Raw genomic sequence first — 24,721 nt, 5'->3', positions numbered from 1 at the left:
CTTTGGTATGTGTAGAATATGAATCCATCAGTGGCAGTTTTTCACGGAGGCCAAGGGAAGCCTGGCTTCCCAAAAAGATATTACAAGAAAGAAAAAATAGCCTATAAATAAGCTTAACCAAAACGTATTTCATATTGTCATTGCCTTGTCAAAACCAAGCGGCAACCTCCGGTCTGGGAATATGAGACAATTAGGAAGTGCTAAAATCTGCTGTTTCTCGAGTGTCCACTTGAGGCTGGCCCCGGAAGTAGCGGAAGTCACATACACACCAAACCAGAAAAAACTGTTTTCAAAGCAGACATTAACCTATTTACAGCCCAGTTCAAAAAACGAGAGAGACTACGTCCATGTTTTATACAGTCTATGGTCAGAACACCACATCAGCGCACTTCTGCTTTGGCTGAGCATGGGAAGTAAGACAGCGCCCCTCCTGTCAAGCTCTCATCAGCTGTGTCCCAATTCAGGGGCTGCAGCCTACGGAGGCTGGATTTGAAGACCGATTACGTCACAGCGGTGCGTCGGAGGCTGTCCCAATACGGAGGCTCCTCCAAATGCGGCCGACGAATCTGTCCTCCGTTTCGGGGGCCGCAAAGGACGGGTTTGGTGAATCCTTCATAGCCTCACATATCCCAAGATTCATTGCGCATGAACGCCGAACATGATGGACACGGCCGAACTCCAAAAGGAGTCCTGATTTATCCAGATATGAAGGATTTCTGGCAACAACTATGTGATTGTGTTTTTAAAACGTGAAAGAATATTTTGTTTTTCTGTGTGAAAATGTGTTGTTTGGGCTCTTTTCAAGTAATATAAAGTGGAAAAACAGTTCTTTATGAATCTTCTCATTATTTTATAAAAATATGTCCATAAATGTAAATTCTCTTGGGAAAAAAACTTACTTGGAGTTTTTATTTATTTATTTATGTATTTTTTTACAGGGAATTCACAAAAGACATTGAATCATTTCAGCAGCTTTTATTTTATACTTATTTATTTATCATCCCCCCAGCACTTGATCAAATGTTGAAAATGTACGTTGTTGCCTTACTCTCATGTAAATGGTAGATCTATACTCTATCAATAGGGATAATAATAATACAAATGATATAATGATAAAAATGATGATAATAATAATGATAATAATAATAACAACGCAATAAAAAGATAGTAAAAATCATCCTGTTTAAATGTGAGGTTTTGGTTTACGTGTGTTTAAAAGTAATGTAAGCCTGACAGGTGAGGGCGGTGCTGTGTGACGTCGAGGGTGACAAACAGGAAATGCTTCGTAGACCAGACCGTCTCAATTTAGTTCGGCCTTTGCGGTCTTCGCAGGCTATAAAGGCCGGGTCCTCCGAAGGCTACAGCCTCCGTAGGCTGCAGCCCCTGAATTGGGACACAGCTATCGTGTATTACACTACATGTCTCATGCCTTCCGCCCTGTCTGTTAGTTCAGAGGCCGGCTTTACTTGGCCTCCCTTAGGAAAAAAAAACAGCCATATTAGCCAATAAGGTTGAAGCATGGCTCATCGCTTACTGGTTGATGCATCATTAAAAAAAATTATGAGGGAGGACAGATCAAATCTGGCTTCCAACTAATCACACGCTGTTATGAAAAAATTAACACACTGATTCAACCACCCCACTGGGCGCCAGTTAGCTTACACAGAAAGTAAGTGAAAGAAAGTTGTATTTTTTTTTTACTCTCCGTCCTTACCAAGACTGCATTTAGGTCTGCTGACATCAGCTGCACTATCAGCTGACTGTTGTAAGGTTTACATAGCGCAGCAGCAGAGTTGTAAATGTGTTTTATATTTAGTGTCTCTAATTCAGACGTGGTGCACCGGTTGTGCATTCATGTTAAGTGTGATTTGGATGTATGAATATTGAGCCACAAGCACAGCCCAGAGCATGCTTCCACAGCTCTCCATCGCGCTTCCTTGTTAATTCTGGCTTCCTCAGTAATTTTTATCACACAAATGACACAAATCTGCGACGACAGGCATCAAGGGGTTAAGGTCATAACTCAGAGAAAACAATGTCCTCTATATAAAAAAAACATACATGGGGCCCGGGCTTTGGTGGCAATCAGCCTGTTAAAAGCCTGAAGACACAGAAAACAAACATCACTAACTGTGAAACAACTGTAAAATTGCCATCAGTAGAGGAAGAATAACATGATCAAACCAGAAAACCGACACCTATTGTCAAGTTTGTTTTTAATCACAATGTTTTCTGGAAAAACTCCAACACCTGCGGCCGATATGTGTGATTTATTAAGTCGTCTAGACACTGTTCATCTCTGAGATTCACCGTCCTTGATCCACAAATGAGCGACATGAACTCAGACTGCAGCTGCAGCAGCGCGGCTTTACCTTCCAGCGCTGAGCAGAGAAGGTCAAGGTGCGTCTTGTCTGGCTAATTATCACAGAAACAACAGGCCTGTTGCTCCCTGTGTGCCTCATCATCATCGTCTGAGAAGTGAAAAGAAACTGGCGCAAAAAACTGGCCTGAAAACACAATCTAATAAGAGAGACAGTGGGCATGTTTCTCTGATGGTTTAATTCTGCTTCTGTCATTTCAAAACGAGCTTTCATTAACAATAGAGGGGCTTATCAACATTAGTGTTTGTGTGTGTGCTTGTGTGTGTGTAAACCAACCAGAAGGACCAGCCATAGTCCCAGCTGTGAGGTCTCCAGTCTTCAGGCCCCAGACTGACTGTGATCTGGAACACCTGTGTGTACATCATGTGGGCCACCATACCTAAAAGACCTGAAACACACACACAAACATGTTTGTGTTAACAAGTGGGGACCTCTGTCAGAGACACACGTCACCAAATCTCACTTTTGAGGTTGATTAATGTAACTTTACAGCAAATATTATCCTTTAACATCTTCTTCTTTTCCCATGATACTTGCCATTAACAAAATAGACTTGAATCAAATCACTGCTCACATGCAGCTCAACATAAATCCAGTGATAAATCAGAGCACATGTAACTATAATAATTACTCATTATGCAGGACCGATTGATTTAACTATCCAGTTATAAAACATCCGATCAATTGGAGGCAGGGATGTAATCACTCATAAAGGTACAGTAAATCAAAAGGCCATACTGTTCATGAGCCAATGAGAGAGGAATGACATTAATGTGGAGGTGATACATCACAACAACACCATCAACAGCTGACAACACTGTTAATGTCACGTGCAGTGTGTGTGTGTGCCACGTGTGCACGTTTATAATCAGCCTCTCTGCTGCTCGCAAATAAAACTCCAGATTTACGTTCACCATAAAAGAGCCGCGTTCCTCCTGTAGCTCGACACTTTATTCCAAAGATTTCTAGGAATTGTGTTTTAGTGTGTGGAGGTTAATGGGGTTTTTCTGTGACTGTTCTGAGGGCAAAATGTGTTTTCAGTCTCAATCCCTTTCTGGGAACAAAACGTGGGCCCCATAAAGTGCATTATTACTATAAGATGGAGACCAAGGTTAGGTTTCAGCTCAGGCTAGAGGTTAGAGCAATCTTAGAGTGGTAAAGGAACATAAATGCCAATGGGAGACTTTTCTGTATTTGTGGTGTACCAATCAGAAAGTGGTGCATAACTTTCAGCTGAGAGTTTCCTTTCCAGGAGCGGAACAGTTACGTTTGCAAAGGAGGTTATGTTTTGTGGAGAGTTTGTCTGTCTGTAAACACCATAACTCAAAAAGTAACAAACAGATCTTGACGAAATGTTCAGGAAATGTCCAAAATGGGATAAGAAAGATGTGATAAAATTTTGGAGGTGATCTGGATCACCGTCTGGATCCAGGATTTTTTGAAAGGGTTCTTTATCATTGTGGAATAGGGCCATTTTCGCCATATGTGTATATAACTCCACGATAAATGGTCGGATTGCTTTGCAAAACAATACAAGACAAGGTCACCATAATTTCTGACAGATACAGAAGTAAGATCCAGATCCTGGCAATATTCTGGATACTAAGATCCAGAATATGAGACATGTACTGGGCAAGGTTACAATAGTTTTGGATTTGTCATTACAGTTTAGTTTTAGTTAGTTTTGACATTTTTTCCCATCGCGGTTTAGTTTCAATTAGTTTTAGAGCGGGCATTCTAGTTTTTTTTTAGTTTTGGTTTTTGCAACAAGGCTTAGTTTTAGTTTCAGTTTAGTTTTAGTTTTTTCATACCTTATTAACCAGGTGCAGGATTCAAAAAGATCAGAGTAAATATTTTGTAATACTGTTTATTTTCAAGTCCATCATAGTGCTCACTGCTCAGTCAATGCTGATACTGAACTGTTGGCTGCTGCCTTAAACACAAGGAAATAATTAAAACTTAATACAAAAAATATATAATCATAAATTATGTAAAAATAATGTTAACATAAATTAAGTAAAAATAATATAAACATAAATTACATGAAAAAATATAATGTGAGCTTTAATAATTAGAAACTTGGACTCTGTAACAATAAAGTTAGACTCACATGAAATTAAACTATTACAGATGCTCTGATTCATTGCTCCACTACGTTTTGTCGCAGCACAGCGCACAGAGCACAGCCAGTCAGTGCAGTAAACAAGCACGTCCCAGTACGTCGCTATGATGGTGCCGTACGGCACTGACAACTGCCGAAAAATGTCGTAAAATTGGTTGGGAAAATGTGTTGATTTAATTTAAATCCTAAAGGCTATTAACATTGTCAGAAACGATAACTAAGGACATTTTGTCTATAATTTTAGTTAGTTTCAGTTAGTTTTGTGAACACAAGATACAGTTTTAGTTTACTTATCGTTTTTGTTTTCTTTTCTAGTTTTTATTAGTCTGAGTTAACTGCAATGTATTTCAAATTTTAGTTTTAGTTTTTAGTTTCATTTTAGTTAACTATTGTAGCCTTGGTAATGGGTCATCATAATTTTCAACTCTGTCAGGTAACGAATTATCGTACAAACCTGCAACTAACATCAAATTGTAGCAGACAGTCTGCTGAAAGGGAGTATAACATTAAAGTAGGACTGAAGTGTTGCATGAGAATCACAATATAAGTGGTGGAAGTCTAGATGGAAAATGTTCCATCTGTCTGCTGAGTCTCAGTTTCACTGTAAACATACGACACACAGAGGCTTCACTCTTAATTCAGTGGTTCATACCCTCTTGAACTTTCGTACCAGTCTGTGTTTATCAGACCTGCTCCTCTGATGGGAACATCCTTAGAGAGGCTCCAGGAGGTGGCTAGCATAAGGGTGCAGGGACGCAGTGCCAGCTTCTTGTGTAAGAGGTTTAACATGAGTTTGGAGAGAAATCCCTGGCATCCCACACAGCGAAGGCTTCCAGGGGATAACCTTTGACCCTGGTGAACCTCTCACAAATCTGCATCACTCCATGTTATCCTAAGACTATTTCTGAATTTGTAATCATATTTTTTATCCGTTGCACCAGATCTCACGGAGATTATAGGATTTAAAAATATCTACATGAGATTCCTGACACGGCAGGACAACACGGCAGGACTTCACCTACTTTCACAATGATGGAGAAAGACTTCGGATCGTTAACCGAGGGAGTAAAACTCAAGTTTTGGGGTTGTTTGCCAACCTACCAGACAGCACAGTGAAGACGGCGGCGAAGGCGTTCAGTTTAAGCCCGTCAATGACGTTGCTGGAGTGGAAGAGCTCGAGACACATGAGGCTGAAGCCGACCACCAAGAGCAGAATGTAGAGCACTTCTGACACCACAGACAACCACAACACACCTGTAACACAAAACAACACCATTAATACACACTGTAGACTTCATAAAACAAAGGTGTTTCACCTCAAATATTAAGGCGCACAACAGAATTTCCTTTAGATATCTTTGTTTTGTAAGATTTGGATGTTAATTGCTAACTTTCTGTTTTCCTAGTGTTGTCTTTCTGATGAAATATTTGCCTCACGGGGACTGATTCAAATAAATCATCAGTGTCAACGTACTTGAGAGAAAGATGTAGGTATTAGATTTCCATATGTGTTGTATTTTTTGCCTCCAGGTGACACCGAGGGCGGGGGACATTGAATTATTCCTCCATTTTTCAGCTTTCAATTATTCATCTCCTGTTTGGTAATCTGATGAATCTTCATAGAATGATGATGTGGGCAGGACACAACACTTAGAAACTAATATTTCACTTTATCCTGAGCTCAAACAGACCCACAGGAGAAGAGCAGGGTGCGTTTGACATCAGCACCTGCATGTCTTTACTGTCTCTTTACTGTGTTGGTGGAGCCCTCCGGTCACACAGAGCTGTAGGGGGAAAAAATCCCATCACAGCAGAAAGAGACATTATGCAGGATGATGAACAAGCTTTACAACTCTGCTGTGTTTCTTCACGCTCTGGAAATGTGAACATTTTTAAAGCAGACGCGAGTTGTCATCCTGGAACTGGAAACGGCCCTCGGGATCCACTTCCACTTCCAGACTTTTCTCTTCAGTGCTTCCTACATTTGTAATATCTGAAAGGCAGAAGCTCCTTCTGAGTCATTGAGGCTCACAACACCAGCATTAAACAGGATTATCAGCTGGGCTACGCTCTGTTGAGGATGTGGACAAATTGAAAATACAAACTCCAGGCGCAGTTTTAATTCAAGCAGTACGAATTACAGGCAACAACTTTTACTCTCGACTGCAGGGGCGGAGGTATGGGTGGGCCAAATGGTCCCAGGCCCACCCACTTCCAAACAGGCCCACCCTAAACTTTTCTTTGATTTTTAAAAAAAATTATTATTATTTCTTTTAAAATTGGTTTAAAAGGAACACTGTGAGATTTTGTTACTTAAAGTTTTTGTTGTTGTTAGATGCCCTGTCTTTATAAAATTTGCAGAGTTTGGCATTTTTTTTCAGCCCGTTGGAAAAAAATAAAAAAATAAAAGGAGTCATGAAACATTCAGCCTCATGTTTTATGTGTTGGAGCAGGGAGTAATTGTGTAAAGACTGTAGAGAGTCTTTGGGCCCCTGTTTACACGACAAATTTTCACATTAAAAAAAAAAAAAAAAAAAAAAAAAAGAAAGTAGAAAGTAAAAATATCTGTGTTTACACGTGAATGCTGAGGGACTGAAAACGCCGTAGTAAGTATGCCAGGCCTGTAGTTGGCAATATTACAGTCTTGTCCAGAAGCGTTTTTTTGTAAGAAGTAGAGTTGTGCTGATCATTCGGCATATATTGAATTCTAAGTGCAAAAGTGGAGCAACAGACACACATTTTGTTGAAAGGCAGTCAGGAGATTCAACAGATTGAGAAAGACAAACACAACACGGTGTTTCGAAGGTAAGTTTGGGCAACAGACTATCCCAAAATAATAATAAACATCCTGTTCCTCTGCAACTCATAACTACTAGCACTGTTATGTGAGCCCAATAATGTCATGTAAGCGTAAGCAGCAGCTCTGCTCACAGGCAGTTCCTCCAAACGTGTTCGTTGCTGATATGGGAAAAAGTCGTTTTAGAAGTATGTGTGTGTGAGTGAGAGAACTCCATTCTGTCCTCCCTGAACATAGGAGCCAGGCTCGGCAGATCCCTTAACAGTTCTTAGTGAAATGAGGGACCGTTGTTCAACAAACAAAGGCACTGGAAAACAGATAGAAAACAATAAACAGCCTGAATGAGCAAAGGAACGTGAGTCTTAACCAGCTAGCTTCGGTAAGCGAAATTCCGCTAGCTTAATGCTAACGTCAACGGAAAATCCCACTGACGGGCTAGCGCGAGCGTCGTGACTGTCCTACTGTCCATGAACTTATTTTCACTTTCACAGACACAAAAAATCACCCCTCTGATCGATACCCGCAGGAATACAATTTCATGGCTCTTAAAAATAATAAGAAATTATTTAAACTGCGGGGCTGCATGGTGGTACAACGGTTAGCGCTGCAGCCTCGCAACAAGAAGGTTACCGGTTCAAATCTCACCTTGGCCAGTGGGCTTTTCTGTGTGGAGTCTGCATGTTCTCCCCGTGCATGCGTGGGTTCTCTCTGGATCCTCCGGCTTCCTCCCACAGTCCAAAAACATGCTCATCATGTCAATTAGTCACTCCAAATTGTCCCTCGGTGTGAGTGCGTGAGTGAATGGTTGTCTGTCTCTATATATGTCACCCCTGTGATTGGCTGGTGACCAGTCCGGGGTGTACCACTCCTCTAGCACATTGACAGCTGGGATAGGCCCCAGACACTCACTACACTACCCTGAACAGGATAAGCGGTATAGAAAATTAATGAATGAATTAATAACTTAAACTGCCGACATTCGGGAGCTCCTTTCCCTCCTGTCTACACTATGGAAGGCCAAGCTGGCCGAAACATTTAAAACAAAAGTTATGTGAATACTTAAAATAACATTAATGCAACTGCACTTCATGCCTTTAAAAAAGCAGCATAAACTCAATTCTGTCCAGTTTTATTGCAGTTACATTTTGTTAACTGTAGAAAACTTCAGGGAGCAATTCTTTTTTTTTTTTTAGTTTTCATTTATTTATTCATTCATTTTCTCAACGGCTTGTCATGATCAGGGTCGCAGGTGCCTGGAGCCTATTCCAGCTGTCATTGGGCGAGAGGCGAGGTTTTTTAGTTTTGAATTAACTTTATAAGACATGCTTCCTAGCGTGGGAGCTGATATTTTCACTTTGACTGCAAATGAATATCATCTCCAGATATCGGATTTCAGCCTACATGACTTCTTATAATCTGTATTGATATCGGCCTTACAAAAAAACAAAAACATATAAGTCTATCTCTGTTCTGTATATGTGAAAATGATGAAAAGGAATACAAGATAAATTGTAATCCAACATTTTTGTTGAAGCACCAATGGATGAGTTTTTACAGAGAGCAGTGACAAAAAAAGACTTCTGGATCCACATTTGTGAAATGTATCTGTATTCTAAACATGGATATAAACTAAAAATGCTGGATGTTCAGACTGAATGTGTGAAGATTTTCGAATCCCTTCGTGTTTAAATATTGTAAAAATGATCTAGGTCTGCCCATAGCTCCACCCCCTGATAAACCTTCAGAGAGCTGGCCAATCGAAGGGAAGGGGGTTTTGGAGAGGGACCCTTAAAGAGACAGACAAAATGTTTCAGACAGAGGCTGAAATAAGGGTTTTCTGAAACACCGAGGAGAGAAAAAAAGGATTTCCTTAGCAGTAAATTATGTTGAGGTCACAAGAGGGACAAAATAAAGCCTTAAAGCCACAGCACCCATCTCTTTAAAAAGTTTATGAATATTGTAAAAAATAAATAAATAAATAAGCAAGCTGATGGAAGAAATTTTAGATCTATGCCTGAAACCACCTAAAAGATATCAGAGTCAGAGGAAGAACTTATGGGGGCCTGAGAGATCAAAACAGCAATAACTGCTTCACAGTGCTGAAGAAGTGTAAAATAAATGTGATCAGGCCGTTTCAAGGGCAATCTAATACGCAGAAACCTGCAACACAGACAGTGAACTCAGCAGTGTTTTCTCATAATGTAATTTCTTTTGAGGGCTTTTAGTTGAAACTTTTTCGTCTAAACTCAAATATCTCGTACATATTGTGACTTCTAATAAACAAACTTGTGACTCTGATACACAAAGTTTGTGCCAGCTCCTCGTCAGCTGCAGGTTTATTTACGATCCAGCCCATAAAATCAAACCTGAGTGTTAAAAATGTCTGTGTGGAAAACTCACAATGCGACAGTATTGATGGAATTAGCTTTATGTTTTATGAATATGTATCAGCAGAAGGAGCCGTCTGAGGCTTCATCAGCCTGAGGGATGTGTCGGGGAGGATTCAACCTGCAGCGCTGATAACAGGAAGGAAGGAGCTCATTGAACCTCATCTCACATAATTACATCTTTAATTACTCCGTGTGGGTTTGGGGTGTGTGTTTTTCATAAGTGGGTCAGTGGTGCGGAGCGTCAACAGTTATACATTAAACATTTTTCAGCTTCTTTCCAAACATTTCCTTTCAAGAACAGAGATTTAATAAAAGTTGGATCCAGAGAGGGAGCCCGGCGACGTGATTATTGATGGATTGATTTGGTGCTGGTTTTAAGATGAAGAAGAATTATTTCCACAGTCTTAACGCTTTTTAAAAATGTGGAACAAAGCTTTGGTTTGGTGGGAAGCTCTTTCTCTGAGTTTTGTGCCTCTACAGATGGACGTATGACAGCAGCTTCTCTAAGATTCTCTCCTCAACCTTGGATCTTTGTGTGTCTCCTTTTAACCTGATAATCATTTCTCTCGGTTTTCATTGAGAACAAACTCGGATCTCACTCAAGAGCAGCTGTTTGTTATAAAAACCCAGCAGCGAGCATGCAGGACTCAAAGGAAGCCAGATTTACATATTGTATCCTTGTATGAGAAGCAAGGTCGCTCAGCTCCGTACATCATCTCATCCAGCACCGCTCCGTGCAGCATCATGCTCTTCTTCCAGATGGCATTAACAGATGAAACCATCAGAGAACTTCCATTATTAACTACCTGCTCTGCATGAAACAGCGAATTAGAGGCTACGCCCGCATGCACCAAAATATTCCCTTTCTTCTGGACGCTAAAATATTCCTTTTATGAGCCCCAGGATATAAACACGGTGAACTATTAGTGATAACCTGCTTTTATCTGCAGAATGAAGGAATCTGAAGGAGGGTACGGAGACGGTCTCTCATTAACAAGCACCTGATACGTGTTCTCTACATGGTATCACATTAAAAACGTCTTAAGAGGAGTTAAAAGACGGAAAGTTGAAGTTAATTCAGATTCACTCTGCTGCTGTTTCCCTCTGATGAGGTTATTCTCTCTCCTTGTTCAGCAGATTATTGTTGATGGAAAAGTGAAATCAGTCCCCAACAGTTTTACAAAACTGTTTCCAAATCTGCATGTGAGAATAAAGCGTTGCCCTTATTTTTCTTGAGCCTACGAGCGTCTATTACTTCCATAAATCACAACCTGACACCACACCAGACAGGACTGAGCTTCTTTCATGTCAATTAATAAACGTCACTTTCCCTCCATGGCCTCCTCCATCAATATAATCACAAGGAAGGCCAGAGGAAGAGTCAAGTAAAGTGCTGATAAAATCTGTAAAATGCTCCTTTTGTACATTTCTGAAATGGTTAATCTGGTTTCTACAGGTAAAGAGATATGGGATTTGATTTAGATACACTTTTTGTTATACTGGTTAAAATAATCTATATATCTCGATAGGAAGCAATACATGATGTGTTCTTAAATGACAGCGAATAATTTCCACTATCTACAGCAGGAGAAAACCCAGGAAAAACATCAGCCAATCACATCGATTAGGATCCAATCTGTTAAACCAATCAAATCCCGTCCTGCCGTTTTGCCCTTCTTCTTTGCGTACATTTCAGCGGCGCACACTGCCCCTGACTCAATGCGTGTTAGCTGTGTATAGGTTCACACTCAGCAGAAGACTGGCAGAGAAACTACCCATACCCTGATTACTGGAAACCGTTCCTCTGGCTAAACAGAGCAAGAAAAGAAAGACGGAGGCTTTCTTTCCTTTTTCTGTTCCCCTGCCTCTAACTACTGCCCCTCTTGCTCGACCTCGGGCCTGTCCCCTCTGACCCGATGAGGTACTTGGCTCTGGGCTGTAGTCTGGATCAGAGTTTGATAAACTCTCACCACAGGGGCTCTGACAAGTAAAGCAAGTACTAACAAAAGTCACGTTTATTTATTTGTTTTTAGCTTTATGTTTTAATATTTTGGTTTTTGACAAAGTGCAATACATAAAATGATGTGCTGAGTCCGTCTTTCAGTCATTCACAATCATATTCGCGAATCAGCGGCGCTCGTGCATGTGAGCGGGGGCGTTGCTTTGGAGGAGCTCCAAGGGGAGGGGGAGGAGGGGCTTCGCGGAGTCCTGAGATGCTACATTCAAATTCATGCTAGTGAACTGCCTTTAATGTGTATGAGAAGGGATGTGTACCTTTCACATTTGAAATGATACAACACTGATATGCAGTAACAATTATTAAATATCAATTTAATAAAATGTAATAATAAAATCTCAAATTTCTTTAATTTAACAAATAACTCATTATAAAACCTTGAAATGCTAACCAATAATTTGGTACCTATCCCTATGTATGAATGCTGAGTTAAGTCATTTAATAGAGTTTTTAATTATAAAAATTGCCAAAAACTGCAGTTCCACAAGAGGCCACTGGAGGCTGGTCTAAAAAGACAGTCACTGCTATAAGGCCTGCATCAACATGCCCAGATTTACATGAGAAATAATGGTGTTAATAAGCTGATACAAAAATTACTTTTAGTCTCCAAACAGTCACGATGGATTCATTGTTGACAATCTGGTCTTCTCTGGGGGTTTTTCACAGATTGGATTCTGTGTAAGAACAACCCAGGTTTGTTTTGTAGTTGGTTAGCATGGCTAAACAACCGTCAGTCTTTTTTGTAAGTTTAAAACATGCAGTTAGAATCAGAGCTCAGTAATTTCTGGTACAAAGACTCCAGGTTGTTCTTTAAGTGTGTGACGTCACTTGAGAATCATGAATACTTTGTGTTTTCTGGATTGCTTTTGGTTTTCTAAAACCTCAAACTTGAATCAAGGCTTGGAGTTAGCATTGGGTGGATAAATGACTTCAGAAACCAGGAGAGCACTCTGTAAATCACTCTGCTTCAGGCTCCTAAACTTACTCATTACCAAGATTTTTCATCCATCCATTATTTATACCACTTTCTCCCCATTCGGGTTAGCAGAGGGCTGGAGTCTATCCCAGCTGTCATTGGGCCAGAGGCGGATACACCCATCACTGTTTATACACACCTACAGGCAACTCCAAGAGGCCAGCCATCCTAACAGGCATGTTTTTGGACTGTGGGAGGAAGCAGGAGCACGCACAGGGGGAGAACATGGAAACTACACAGAAAGGCTTGTGCCCAGCCTGGGATTTGATCCAGGAGATTTTCTTGCTCCCAGGCAGCGGTGCTAAATGCTGTGCAGACAGATTTTTCAAAGAATCGTCTTTAATATCTGCACACACTTGTCCTGCTACTTTTGATATCCATGAAATCCAAGAGACGGGGTGTTTAATATCCTCTGCACACCGTTGAGTAAGTGAGCTACAGGTTACAAGACGAGGTTTTCATCCTTCAAATTCAGACCACATTCAACAAGTTCTCTCAGCTGCAGAGAGGAAAACTGCCTCTTCCTTCTGGTTTGAAATCATCTGCTTTAGTTTACCCTCCATCCCTACCCTCTTCTCTGGGGTGCACCAATCCAGCTTCTCTGGTACCGTTACCGATACCGATACCTGGGCTTTGGGTATCGTCCAATACCAATCCTGATCTGATACCAGTGTTAAATAATAACCTGCATCCTCTACTGTGTGGTGAGACTGGTATTGATTTGAGTAAAAGACAAAAATGAGTACATGTGGATTTACTAAAATTGATTTAAACTATAAGTGTTTAAATGTTTAACAGCAGTTTGGCTAAAAAAATGCTTCAGAATTTACAGAAATTACTAAATGATTGTAAAAATTTTATACCTTGTAGACTAAATCATAGTTTAGCCTCAGTGTCAAGTTTGGACTGATCCTTTCCCACCAATACCCGATCCAGCTTTGAGGGGCTGGATTAGCGCCGATACCCGATACCAGGATCGGATCAGTGCATCCCTACTCTTCTCCAAAAGTTGCCATTTTGGACTCCACAATTAACATTAAAACCCACAAACAATGTGCGTGTATAAGAGGTAGGGATGGGTACCGAATTAAAAATATTTGTTTTATCATTAAAATAAACACATGAACACAAAAAAGTACCAAAAAGTTGGTACTGAGTACCGATACTGATTGCCAGGTACTGGTCATCAGTACGGTATCGTTTCAAATGTGAAAGATACCCATCCCTAATAAGAGGCGAATCTGCTACTTTCAACAACTTCCTTCAGCTTCTTAATTCTCAATATTAAACCACACATGGATCTCATTTTGCTGGAAACACAAAGATTAACTCAAGACTCCATCAAAAAAAAAGTAAATCAGGGAAAGGACTGCGAGCCCAGGCAACTTAAGCCGTGTTTCCACTGAGCAGTCTGGTTTGTTCAGTACGGTTTGGCATGGTTTGGTGCAGTTAAGCCTGATCCTGTTTGTGTTTCCACAGCAAAACTGTGCCCTCTCGTGGTGGGTGGCGCATAAGCTGGATGATGAAAGCTGCAGCTGTTAAACAATAAAGTGACACAGTTTACCTCGCTAATAAATCCAACGAAGATGAAAAATGTGACACAGTAAACAAAGAGCATAGATGTAAGACATGCAGCATTTTGTCTTATTTAAAGAAGTCTGTGTGCCGCCAAGAGAAATACAGCTTCTGTTGCAGGGTAAGTGACGATTCTACCGACCAATCAGCCGTACGCAGTGTTTTAGCTCCACCTTCAGAGAGCAGATTGGTTCAGTCTGGCACCCATACGAAAGGGTCCCAAAAAGTGGGACGGCTCATCTCGGTCATTTGGAGATCTGTCCCGAGATAAGTCGGTGGAAACACCACAAAATGCGCACTGTACTAACTGGTCTGCTTGGTGGGAACGCAGCTTTAGAGTTAATCAAGTTCCCCTCTTGTTCAAATATGGTCTCCTCTGACACCAAAAAACAAACAACTTAAGTTGTAAATTTCTTTCTTTCACAGGTTTCTGTCAAAAAGAAAGCTCTCAACTTCTTGTATATAATTCAGATTGTTGAATGCAGATAAAAAGGCCCCTGGGAGCCCCTAACACAGAGAAACAGCCCTAGTATGTATTTTTCAGTCCCCCTGGTGGTTTCTCTGTGCCTGTAGAACAGGTGGGGAGCGGCAGGGAGCGGCAGGGAGTGGCGGAGAAGCCTAATGACGGTCATTACTCACCTCTCTCCGACGCTGGGGCGAGATCAATGAAGCTCCGACACTTCTCACCTGAGAGGAGGGAGGGAGAAGAGGGGGTGGGATATAAAGGAGGGGGAGGTAGAGAGGGATATATAGAGGGAAAAGAGGTGAGGAACACAAGGTGAAATGAGCTGGGAATGAAGCCGAGTGGAGGTGTGAGGAGAGGGAGTTTGGTGATTAATGAGAAGGAAAAAAAGATGAGAGGATGGAAATGGATGTAAAGAGGGCAGAGAAAAGGATAAAATGAGCATTAGTGTCACTGCGTCAACCAACAGTTCAAGCTAAACATTCATCAGGCGGGAAAGCAGCGACAAAACAGGACAGAGGCTGCTAAATATTACATCACTCCAGTCAGCCTGTTCCTACTCCAAGGTTAAAGTCGAGTCACTGGGGGAAAAATACTGCACTGAAATCTTACTGAAGTCGAGTGTTATTCAGTTTGTTCGGACTGTAAATAAATTCTTGAGTCCTGAATGTATGGATTAATCTTTGCAATAACTTTTAAAGCAACACTTTTTATTCCTTTTAACAAATTTTCATGCCAAAAAAAAAGAATTTTAACAAAGTTACTTTAGTCTTTACAAACAAATGTTAAAAATGAGATATTCAGACCACAAGCACTTTCTGCACAAGCCAGTAAACCATTTTTCTTGTTGTAAAGAGACATCTGTGAATGAGTGTGTATGTGGCTTCTAGAGCTTCCAGAGACAGCCTCGAGTGGACACTAGAGGAACTACAGTTTCTTCTTCAGTTGGAGCCTCTGGGGTCTGGGAGGCGCTACAGAGTTCCTCTGGCCAAAGGTCTTTTTAAAGAATCTTTTATAGCAAACGCTACCACCATCTTAAATATGAATAAGTGACAAATCCACAAAAATGACCTGAACTGTTTTGATATTATGTTTTACTTATTTTACTAGATCTTGTTTTACTTCTGCTTTTATATTTTGTTTTATATTTAATTTTATGGTAACACTATACTTTAGAGGTCTGCAAATTTTATCACACTTAGGTAATAATTAGACAAAGGTTTTTCTTATTTCTTTGAAATTACCCCCGAAATGTCATGACAATTTGGTGAAAATTAGCACATAACTTCTGGCCAGATTCTGTTTTGCAGTGCCCCTGTACTCATAGTGTCTATCACAATCAGGTAATGCCGATTTACAACCCCACTCTGGGTGAATATCACATCTGAAGCCTTCAGTTGTATTATGTAAAACATTATAGACCTAATCATAAAGGTTTATCATTTCACATGTGATCTCAATTATACATATCAACAAACTGGGTACTAAAGGTGATAAAATTAAATAACAAATAGCTAACTATTGACTGCTTAATGGAAAATGGAATTATTTACTCAACATTTCAAAGGTAATTATCAGAGGAAAAATAATAAACCTAACTTCTGTTTTCAAGAGCTAAGCAGCTATTTATCACCTGCTTCTCTGGAAATAGCAGAAACTTTGGGATACTTCTAAAAAAAATGTTGTGGTGGGTTGTGATTTAATTTCAAATAAATTATTTGTTGATTGTCATCTTCTTATCTTACAATTTGGAGCAAATTTCAAAGAAACTGGAAAAAAAACCTACCAATTATGACTTGCGACAATAAATTTGGACATTATTTGTAAGTAAGAACAAACTTTGTCTAATTATTACCTAAGTGTTGTGAAATTTGCAGACCTCACGGTAAAGTGTTACGAATTTTATGTATGAATTTTTTTTTTGTATTGTGCTGGTGAGCCAAAGTCAATTTTCCGCTTGGACAATAAAGAAGATTCTATCCTATTCTATTCTATTCTGTTCTATTCTATTGTACATTATCTTCATATTTTGAGACAAGACCTATAGACTTGGTGTTTTATGTAATAAATCTGTTGTTTTACAGGAACTTTCAAGCTCTAAATGCAGCCTGATCTTTTCTCTTTTTGTATCTAATGTCTGTCAGTGAACTAAATTGTTAGCTTGGTTTGCTTTGGACAACTGGATTTAGATGAATGTGGGTCAGACTGCTCTGAACTTATCCAGATCTTTGAAGTAAGATTGGACCAAGACTATAGAGCCTTTCTAAAGCTATTGAAAAGTATTTCAGACGCCCTTTGTGAATTTATCCATATTTACACTGAGCTACCACACTGAACACTGACTGTATGATGTTTTCCTCACACAGTAACAGTTAGTATTCATCACTGAAGAGTACTGGCGGTATCATCTCTGCTCTCCTGCACGCTCGGGCTGCAGGAAGTTGATCAGAGCTCAGTGGGACACTGCAGGTCACAGATCAGCAGCCACAACATGAGCCATAACTCAGCCTCTGCAGTGTCTCAGGCAGCGGGCAGGCCCATCCATAACCAGCGTGACCACCAGCAGCCTCACACAGCCATATAACCCCTTCACACACACACACACACACACACACACACACACACACATCTCCAACACCAGACAACAGATGAAGACACTGTGCCGCTCTTGGAAAATGAGGATGATCGAACTCTGAGGCTGAGAAAGAAGTGAAACAGGTGGAAACTGCAGCGTCACTGTCGAATCTCTCTAATATGATAAGATCCATCGTTTTGTCTCAACTTCGTTTTTCTTCCATCCTTTTTCATTTTGCTAAACAGAAATGATAATTACTGCTGCTTACAAAGTTTTTAAATGACCTCCATTTTAAAAATGCATCACATTATTTAACAGAAACTCTTCAGAGGAAGTTGTGATTCATATTCCCTAAGGTGAAAACTCTTGGGAAGTGAAGGAAGCGAGTGTAGAGGCAGTTGAATGCGTCCATGACTTGTTGAGTTGCAGTGAAAGTGTGCCACAGCTGAAAGGTGAGCAGCTCAGCGCCTGATTAGGACATGAATCTAAAATGTAATTAAAGAGGGAGCGGGCTCATCCGTGACCTGCAGACAGGACTAACTAACAGCACAATCAGTATTCCTACTCCTACCTGCTGCACATCAGAGACAACAGTCCTCAAAGATGTCAATTAACCAAAAAATCCCAGTTATGGTGCTCTCAGTTCAGGCTGTAATGGAAAGATTCATTCCAAGAGGCTTCAGGTGGTTTTTAAATTTATTTGCAGCCTATTTTTAGTCCTCAGCTCTCACTTTTACACCACTTAAACATCGCTCCCTGCAGCCAGCAGCTCTGCAGTCTGTGTAATAGCCGTTCTGGTGTCATTCAGGGCTAATTGCAGCTGTAATGAGTATGAATGGCTTGGTGAAACAACAGCTAACGTACCATAACTTGAAAAGTTTCAGCCCTGTGTTCATCATTCAGCTGGGTCAGATTAATGTGAATCAGAGGAAAAGTTTTCATCCGAGGTCTCTGTTTCCAGGACTTTGATTTATTTATGCACTAGAAGGTTCAAAGTGATGCAGTTTGAACAAGGACATCAGCGTTTTTATTCAACTGGTGCAGCATAACTCATCAAGCAGCCTCACCTACAACACTTTTAGTTATAGGTCTACATCAGGCTTTCTGACTCCACTCAGACTTCTTCAGCTCAACATAGACAACACAACAAGAAGCAACCTGGAAATCAAACTCCAAAAACAACTGTAGTTCCAGAAATGACCACTTGGGGCTGACTCCAAAAGCGAGTAAACCCTCATAGAGCCCCATATCAAAGAGTCATAGTAGAGTCATACATCCATCCATCCATTTTCTGAACCGCTTATCCTGTTCAGGGTAGTGGGTGGCTGGAGCCTATCCCAGCTGTCATTGGGCGAGAGAAGGGGTACACCCTGGACTGGTCGCCAGCCAATCACAGGGCTGACATATGGAGACAGACAACCATTCACTCACACACTCACACCTATGGACAATTTTAGAGTGCTCAGTTAATCTGATGCAGGTGTTTTTAGACTGTGGGAGGAAGCCGGAGTACCCATGCATGCACAGGGAGAACATGCAAACTCCACACAGAAAGGCCCACCGGCCAAGCTGGAAATCGAACCGGTGAACTTTGTGCTGTGAGGCTGCAGCACTAACGGTTGCGCCACCGTGCAGCCCAGAGTTGTAAATAATTTTTCTAAAATTAAGTTGCTGCAAAATTATTTTATTTTCCGACATTCATGGCTTTGTTTTTCTTTGTTGTTGTTGTTGTAAAGAAACCATGTTGTGATAGTAAAGATGATGACCAGTCATAGTAATTGAAGACAATGAGGTCGTGGTCTTTGATGAGCAGAAAGCACAACCTGAAAAGAAGCTAGATGAAACAATTTGACATTTTTGAATGGAACTTTGTTTTGCTGAAGGGACGAAAGATATATGTCTAGGCTGTTGTAAAAAACTAAACCTTCAATTTTTTTTGTGTTTTTTTTTTTTTTTACCATTCATAGCCTTTGTTTAGCGTGAAAAAAACCACTGGAACCAAGAACAATACTTCTGAAAACTGATTAGTGTCATTTGCATGTTTACTTGCTTATGACAATATCTGTGCCTTTATTAATGACAGACTCAGGAAAAATTCAAAATTATTTATTTATAATTTCATTTAGAAATATGGTATATATATATATATATATATATATATATATATATATATATATATATATATATATATTTGATACAATCCTTTGAATGTGTAGAATATGGATCAATAGGCATTAGTGGGATAAACAGGTCATCTCAGCTGCATTGAGACTTGACAGGGTATGTCACAAATATGCAACAACAGGCTTTAAGGGGTTAATGTAAATTCCAAATACTCCTGTTAATTTTCGTTAACTTCACATAAATCGAAATGGAAAGTTTCCAACTTTGGAAATTCCCAGAATTTTGTAACCCTAGACTGTGTTGAAGAACATTACTCACTTAGACACTTAATTCACCTTAAACTATGAAAGGACCTGCTTTCAGTGACATCACCCATTGATAATCAATGAGGAGTTTGGAAGCACAGTAACCTGTATGATAACTTTCTTTTCTGCTGAAAAGCTCAGACAGAAACCGTTAACGAGTCGATCCGTGTTTGATACAGAAGTGACCTCTGCACAGACTAAAGCCTGTTCTTGGCGCACCAGACTGTCTTCTCATTATGGCTGTTTCAACACTTTCAAACTGAGCTGCTTACTCGTCTCTTAAACAGTGCCAGATTGTTGTGATGTAATGAAGTTAGTAAGCCTCGCCGAAGTGACCAGGGCGGCATGTTTTTATTTAACCTTTAACGGCCCCGAAGGTCTGGATGCTCAGATCAGATCACTTCTGTCACTTTGTGTTTCATTACAGGGAGAGTGTTAAAATATTCTGAACCCTAACAGGAAGCTGGATGCTGTGTTTTTAAACCCTGAGGCGACCCTGGATGTCTCGGTGCTCGAGGCAAAACATAATTTGAGCTACAACCCCAAGTATCATCCACCTTTTCCCTTGACTATGTTTATTTACGACTCTGTTTGAGAAAGTTCCACGTCCAGACGTGACCTGTTTACCGAGAACTTTCAGGAGACGTTAACTCATTGAATTGAAGATGACCAGAGTTACAGGATCATGTTCATGTGGAGAGCATTTTAACCAACCTTAAAACTTATGGATTCATGTTAGCAAACCCTCCTCAGACTATTTGGTGAGCTGAATGTAAATGAAAGAAAAACGCCACCAGAGACCAGAACCATCCAGCTCTGCGCAGGTCTGGTTTTGGAGCGCGTCCAGCAGGAGTTCACTTTGAGTTCACTTCACTCAATGAATGAAGACTGGAGAGTAGCACAGGCGTGATGTGTGCACGCCAACACAGAGCTGAGCAGACGTCTAATCTGTCAGGACACAGGCAGCAACACTTGTGTGGATTCAGAGCTTTAAATCTTTCTTTAAGCACCATTTCATTCCTTCTTCACAATAAGACGCTTACAGGAGAAAAATGTCTGAAGATGCACCTTGAAGCTCAGGACTCAGGTTTTTTCTTCTTGCACAAGTATTTCTTTGCTGCATTTGTATCAAAGAACCAATATGTGGAGTTTAACTGCATCTCTCTGTTGTTTATTCCATCTTGATTACATTCATTTTTACCATCACCTTCTTTTTATTTGTCCTGAGCACATTCAAAGCTTTTCATCGCCTTTACAAAGCACACTGAATTGGCTGTGTTAGAAATGTGCTCAGGTAATAAATCTGCCCTGCCTCTTGTTTCACTCCAAGGACGATCAGTTCAAGGCCCGGCTTGGCACAGCGCGGCCACGCTCTGTTCAGAGCTCTCTGAACATGCCAGAGGAGCCTTTAGAAACCTCCCGACAAAAAGTCAGAACTCATTTCTTACACACTTTTAACCTGAAAGGAATCATCAGGTCGAGGTTACGTCTTTCATTCTGTCATCTTGCATAACTTCTGTTGGTGCTCTGGAATCTGAGTTCTGCAAAAACATTTCTAAACACAGCAGAAGTGCTGCTGAATTCTTTGGATGCAGAAAATATAAGATGGAGACTGAATGTGAATGCAACATCTTAAAAGGTCTAGAAATTAATGGTGTTTTACCATGAAGCATCAGATATTTGCTACTGGTGATATGAGCTAACTAGTGCTGACAAACACTACAATATCTGAGGTATAAAAAGCTCTTTTCTGCATCTGCCACATTATAAAACATCAGCTTTCTTTACTCCTGCATGACATGAAGAGGGAGGTGTTTTAAAGTGTCCCCATATTAAACCCAGAAGGTGGCGCTCAAAGAAGTAAGTGGCCTCGTAAGTGCACAAAGCATGCAAGGACGACCAGTCAAGTGGCGCCACTTGTAAAGGCTTCGCTCTCACCAGCTTGTGAACACGACAACACAACAGACTGAGCTCAATGGAAATCTCAATGCCGATCAACCATTGGTTTGACTCTGACTCATTATGTGACCTGAATGACCAACCCGTTAAATTTCTGCAGCTGTTCTCACATGTGCACAAAACTCCTGGAAATGTCATTAAGTTGTCAGTGCAAGCTGCATGTGTGAAAAAAAATCACTTTCACTTCACATTCAACTTTATCCAAGCAGCTCTGGAGCAAAAGTCCTGTAAGAAAGAAGTCTGGTGGAGCCACTGTGAGGCATCACCATGGTGTAAACACTGACCCTGGTGCTTCTTATATTACTTCCAGCCTCTTAAGACTCATCTCCCTTTGTCACCCATCCTCTCGACCTACAGGGAAGATTTTTCTTTATGAGGGGCATGAGGGACTTTTAAAATCTATTGAGGGCAGTGCTCCTGAAAATTCCCACAGATTCTCACACAGGTGAAAAGCTGCTATCACAGAAGCTTGGGTCTGTTTTGAGTTTACTTTACATATTTCGAATTTCCAACGTTTATCGACTCATCAAATTAACCTTAATTCTCAAAATAAGAAATCACATATCAACCTTGAGAAGTTCTTTTTACCTCATTCCTGTTAATGAGAGGAAAATTTAAATTTCTCAGCTCACATCTGAGAGCCCCTTTTCGCGATTCAAACTGGAATCAAGTCATTTTTACGCGCAGAGATAAGACCTTCGTGCGTGCGTAAAAATGACCCAAGTGGTGTTGTAAGCATGAGGAGGGATTCAGAAAAGAAAAGCTCCGATTTAAAGGGTTTAAAAATACATCTGAGGCCAGAAATCAAAAATGCTCACAGAAAGATTCTGAAATACTCTTCAAAAATCTTTTTTTTTTAATGATTGGAGTCAAGTGCTTCGAAAATCACCCAGAACACATAGATTTATGTCATCTTTCTGAGATTTGTGCTGCTTTAAACAGCAAGCTAACTCCTGAACTTGTCAGAGATTTGAGGTAAGGAGTTCCTGGACACTGTGCCCACCTGCCTCGTGGATGTTCTCCTCGCAGGAGTACCAGATACCGGTGTGGAAGCGGCGGAAGAGGAAGCGGTCGTCCCCGGTCTCCCAGCTGTAGTGCACCTTGCTCGGGTCCGTTTCGTTCACGCCGTAGTCGATGCAGTTGTGTCTCCGCTGCTTGCTACAGTTGGGCTTGGGGACGCGCTGGGTGCCCTCGCACCAGTACGTGGTGATGAAGGCGGTGGTGGAGAAGAACAGAGCCACCAGGTTCAGACCCACCGACAGCAGCGCGCGACATTTCCGCGTCGTCTTCATGATCTCAGCCGCGTCCCCGCAGACGGCGAGAAAGTTCATCCAAGAGGGGGGAGACAGGTGGCGGTCAGAGGGAGAGGAGGGAGGGAGGAGGCATGGCGCGGGGAGGACGCACAGAGAAATTACGCGCGACTCTGCCTCTTTTCTCCTCTTTTCTCCTCTTTGAACGATTTTTTTTCCTCAGAGTGGAGAAGTGACAGGTGGTCCGGACTCTCCGAGAGAGCAGAGAAAACCGTCCTCCTCCCACCTTTACTTCAGCATCTCATCCGACATCTTCCAGCATCACGGACAGAGAAAAAACCACTGACAGAGAGCAGGGCGCTCACTGAGGAACGCTCACTCCCTCTCCCCCTTTCTCTTTCTCTTTCTCTCCCTCCCTCTCACGTCAGCAGCCTGCTCAGACTGATCTCTGGGCATAGACAGGCAACAAAGGGAAAGCTGCAAACAAACTGGTTTTATCACTGCAATTAATATCATTGAGTTGATCTCCAAACTCCAAATAATTCTCAGAGCTAAAGAAAAAAACCTGAAGAACTTCAGTTAACTGTCATATGTGAAAGGAAAAAAGAGTTCTTTCAAGCTTAGGGCAAATTTATTGGTCAAAGCTCCTGTAAGGGACTTTCTGTTTGTGTGGATTTTGGCGCCCCCTGTGGATAAAGACACACATAGCATCAAGCGACACAAAAGTAGTGTAATGTAATGAACATGTTATCACTGATGCGGGAACTCCTCTTAATCCGGATTCTTTCCTTTCTCATGAGCGCATCACTGAAGTAACAAACTCGACTGGATCAGATTTTGTGATCAGTAGTCGTGGTCTGTCCTCTTTCCTCAGGTGCACTGTGCAGGCTCAGAGAGTCCGAACATAAACCACTTTAATGCTTACACTGTCTTTGGGTTCTTTTCAGAGATCCTGGTCCATCATGACATATCTGCTGTGTAAGCTGTACATCTCTGTCTTCCGCACACACCTCTCTGCTGCTCTCTGTTGTGTGTTTCCTTCAGGTGTGATTTGATGAATATGTAGAGACTGACCGGCCCTTTTTCATCGATTGCCGTGCAGAGAGCTCACATCTCCAGGCATGAAAATCAGCAGCGACAAGGCCGAGCCGCCCACCGCACCGATCCATCACCTCCCATTTTATGGCCTCCACCTTCAGATCAATACAGCCTGCCCATGCTTCTGTGTGTGTGTGTTTGTATGGATGTGCGTTTGTATGCATGCTGTGTGTAGTGTATGTCAGCTCGGACTGATTCAGAGTGACAAAGCGCTTCGAGAGGGTCAATAAACAGAGCAGAAAACGGTGCGTTGATAAATGTGAGATAAAGATGTTAGATTTATCTGCAGACCCTCAGGGTGGATATTTCTTTCGGTTTAACTCAGAGTGACTCCAGTTTAAACTCTAAAGCCGTGTTTCCACCAAGCAGTCAGGTTCAGATCAGCACAGTTTGGAATGGGTTGGCTGGTGTTACTGCTGTCACGACTGTTGTTGTTGTTGCTGTTACAGGACACTCCAGAATGTAGAAGAGCAGGATAATCTGTGTGATGAGTTATACAGACGGCTTGAGAGCCAGCAGTGTCCTCAGACAAATCCTAAAGAGTGTCTGTAACCAAGTTCCACTCGTGACAGCAGTAACACTCAGCATCCATGGGCATTGAGTCACAGCTCAGACATTTACACCACTGAGTATTTCCAACTCTATCTTGATGTCCATTGTCCGTGGATGTTTCCTCTGTATTCCTTTCA

The 24,721-nt window shown here is 41.2% G+C and overlaps 1 protein-coding gene across 1 annotated transcript in view; it reads right to left on the bottom strand.

The window, feature by feature from the left end:
- The window catches only part of gsg1l (gsg1-like), a 29,584-nt gene extending 6,313 nt beyond the window's left edge, over window positions 1-23,271 (bottom strand). The window contains exons 1-4 of the mRNA XM_074695759.1: window positions 22,688-23,271; window positions 14,898-14,945; window positions 5,605-5,757; window positions 2,658-2,769 (exon numbers count right to left, since the gene is read on the bottom strand). Coding sequence (XP_074551860.1) covers window positions 2,658-2,769; window positions 5,605-5,757; window positions 14,898-14,945; window positions 22,688-23,015 — 641 coding nt within the window. The 5' untranslated portion in view covers window positions 23,016-23,271. The remainder of the gene's footprint in view (window positions 1-2,657; window positions 2,770-5,604; window positions 5,758-14,897; window positions 14,946-22,687) is intronic.
- Between the last annotated feature and the right edge of the window lie 1,450 nt (window positions 23,272-24,721).

Source organism: Halichoeres trimaculatus, unplaced genomic scaffold, assembly GCF_033239565.1.
Source record: "Halichoeres trimaculatus isolate MK-OKI-2021-1 unplaced genomic scaffold, fHalTri1.1 fHalTri1_scaffold_20, whole genome shotgun sequence".
NCBI lineage: Eukaryota > Metazoa > Chordata > Actinopteri > Labriformes > Labridae > Halichoeres > Halichoeres trimaculatus.
This window is presented reverse-complemented; position numbering and strand designations above follow the sequence as displayed.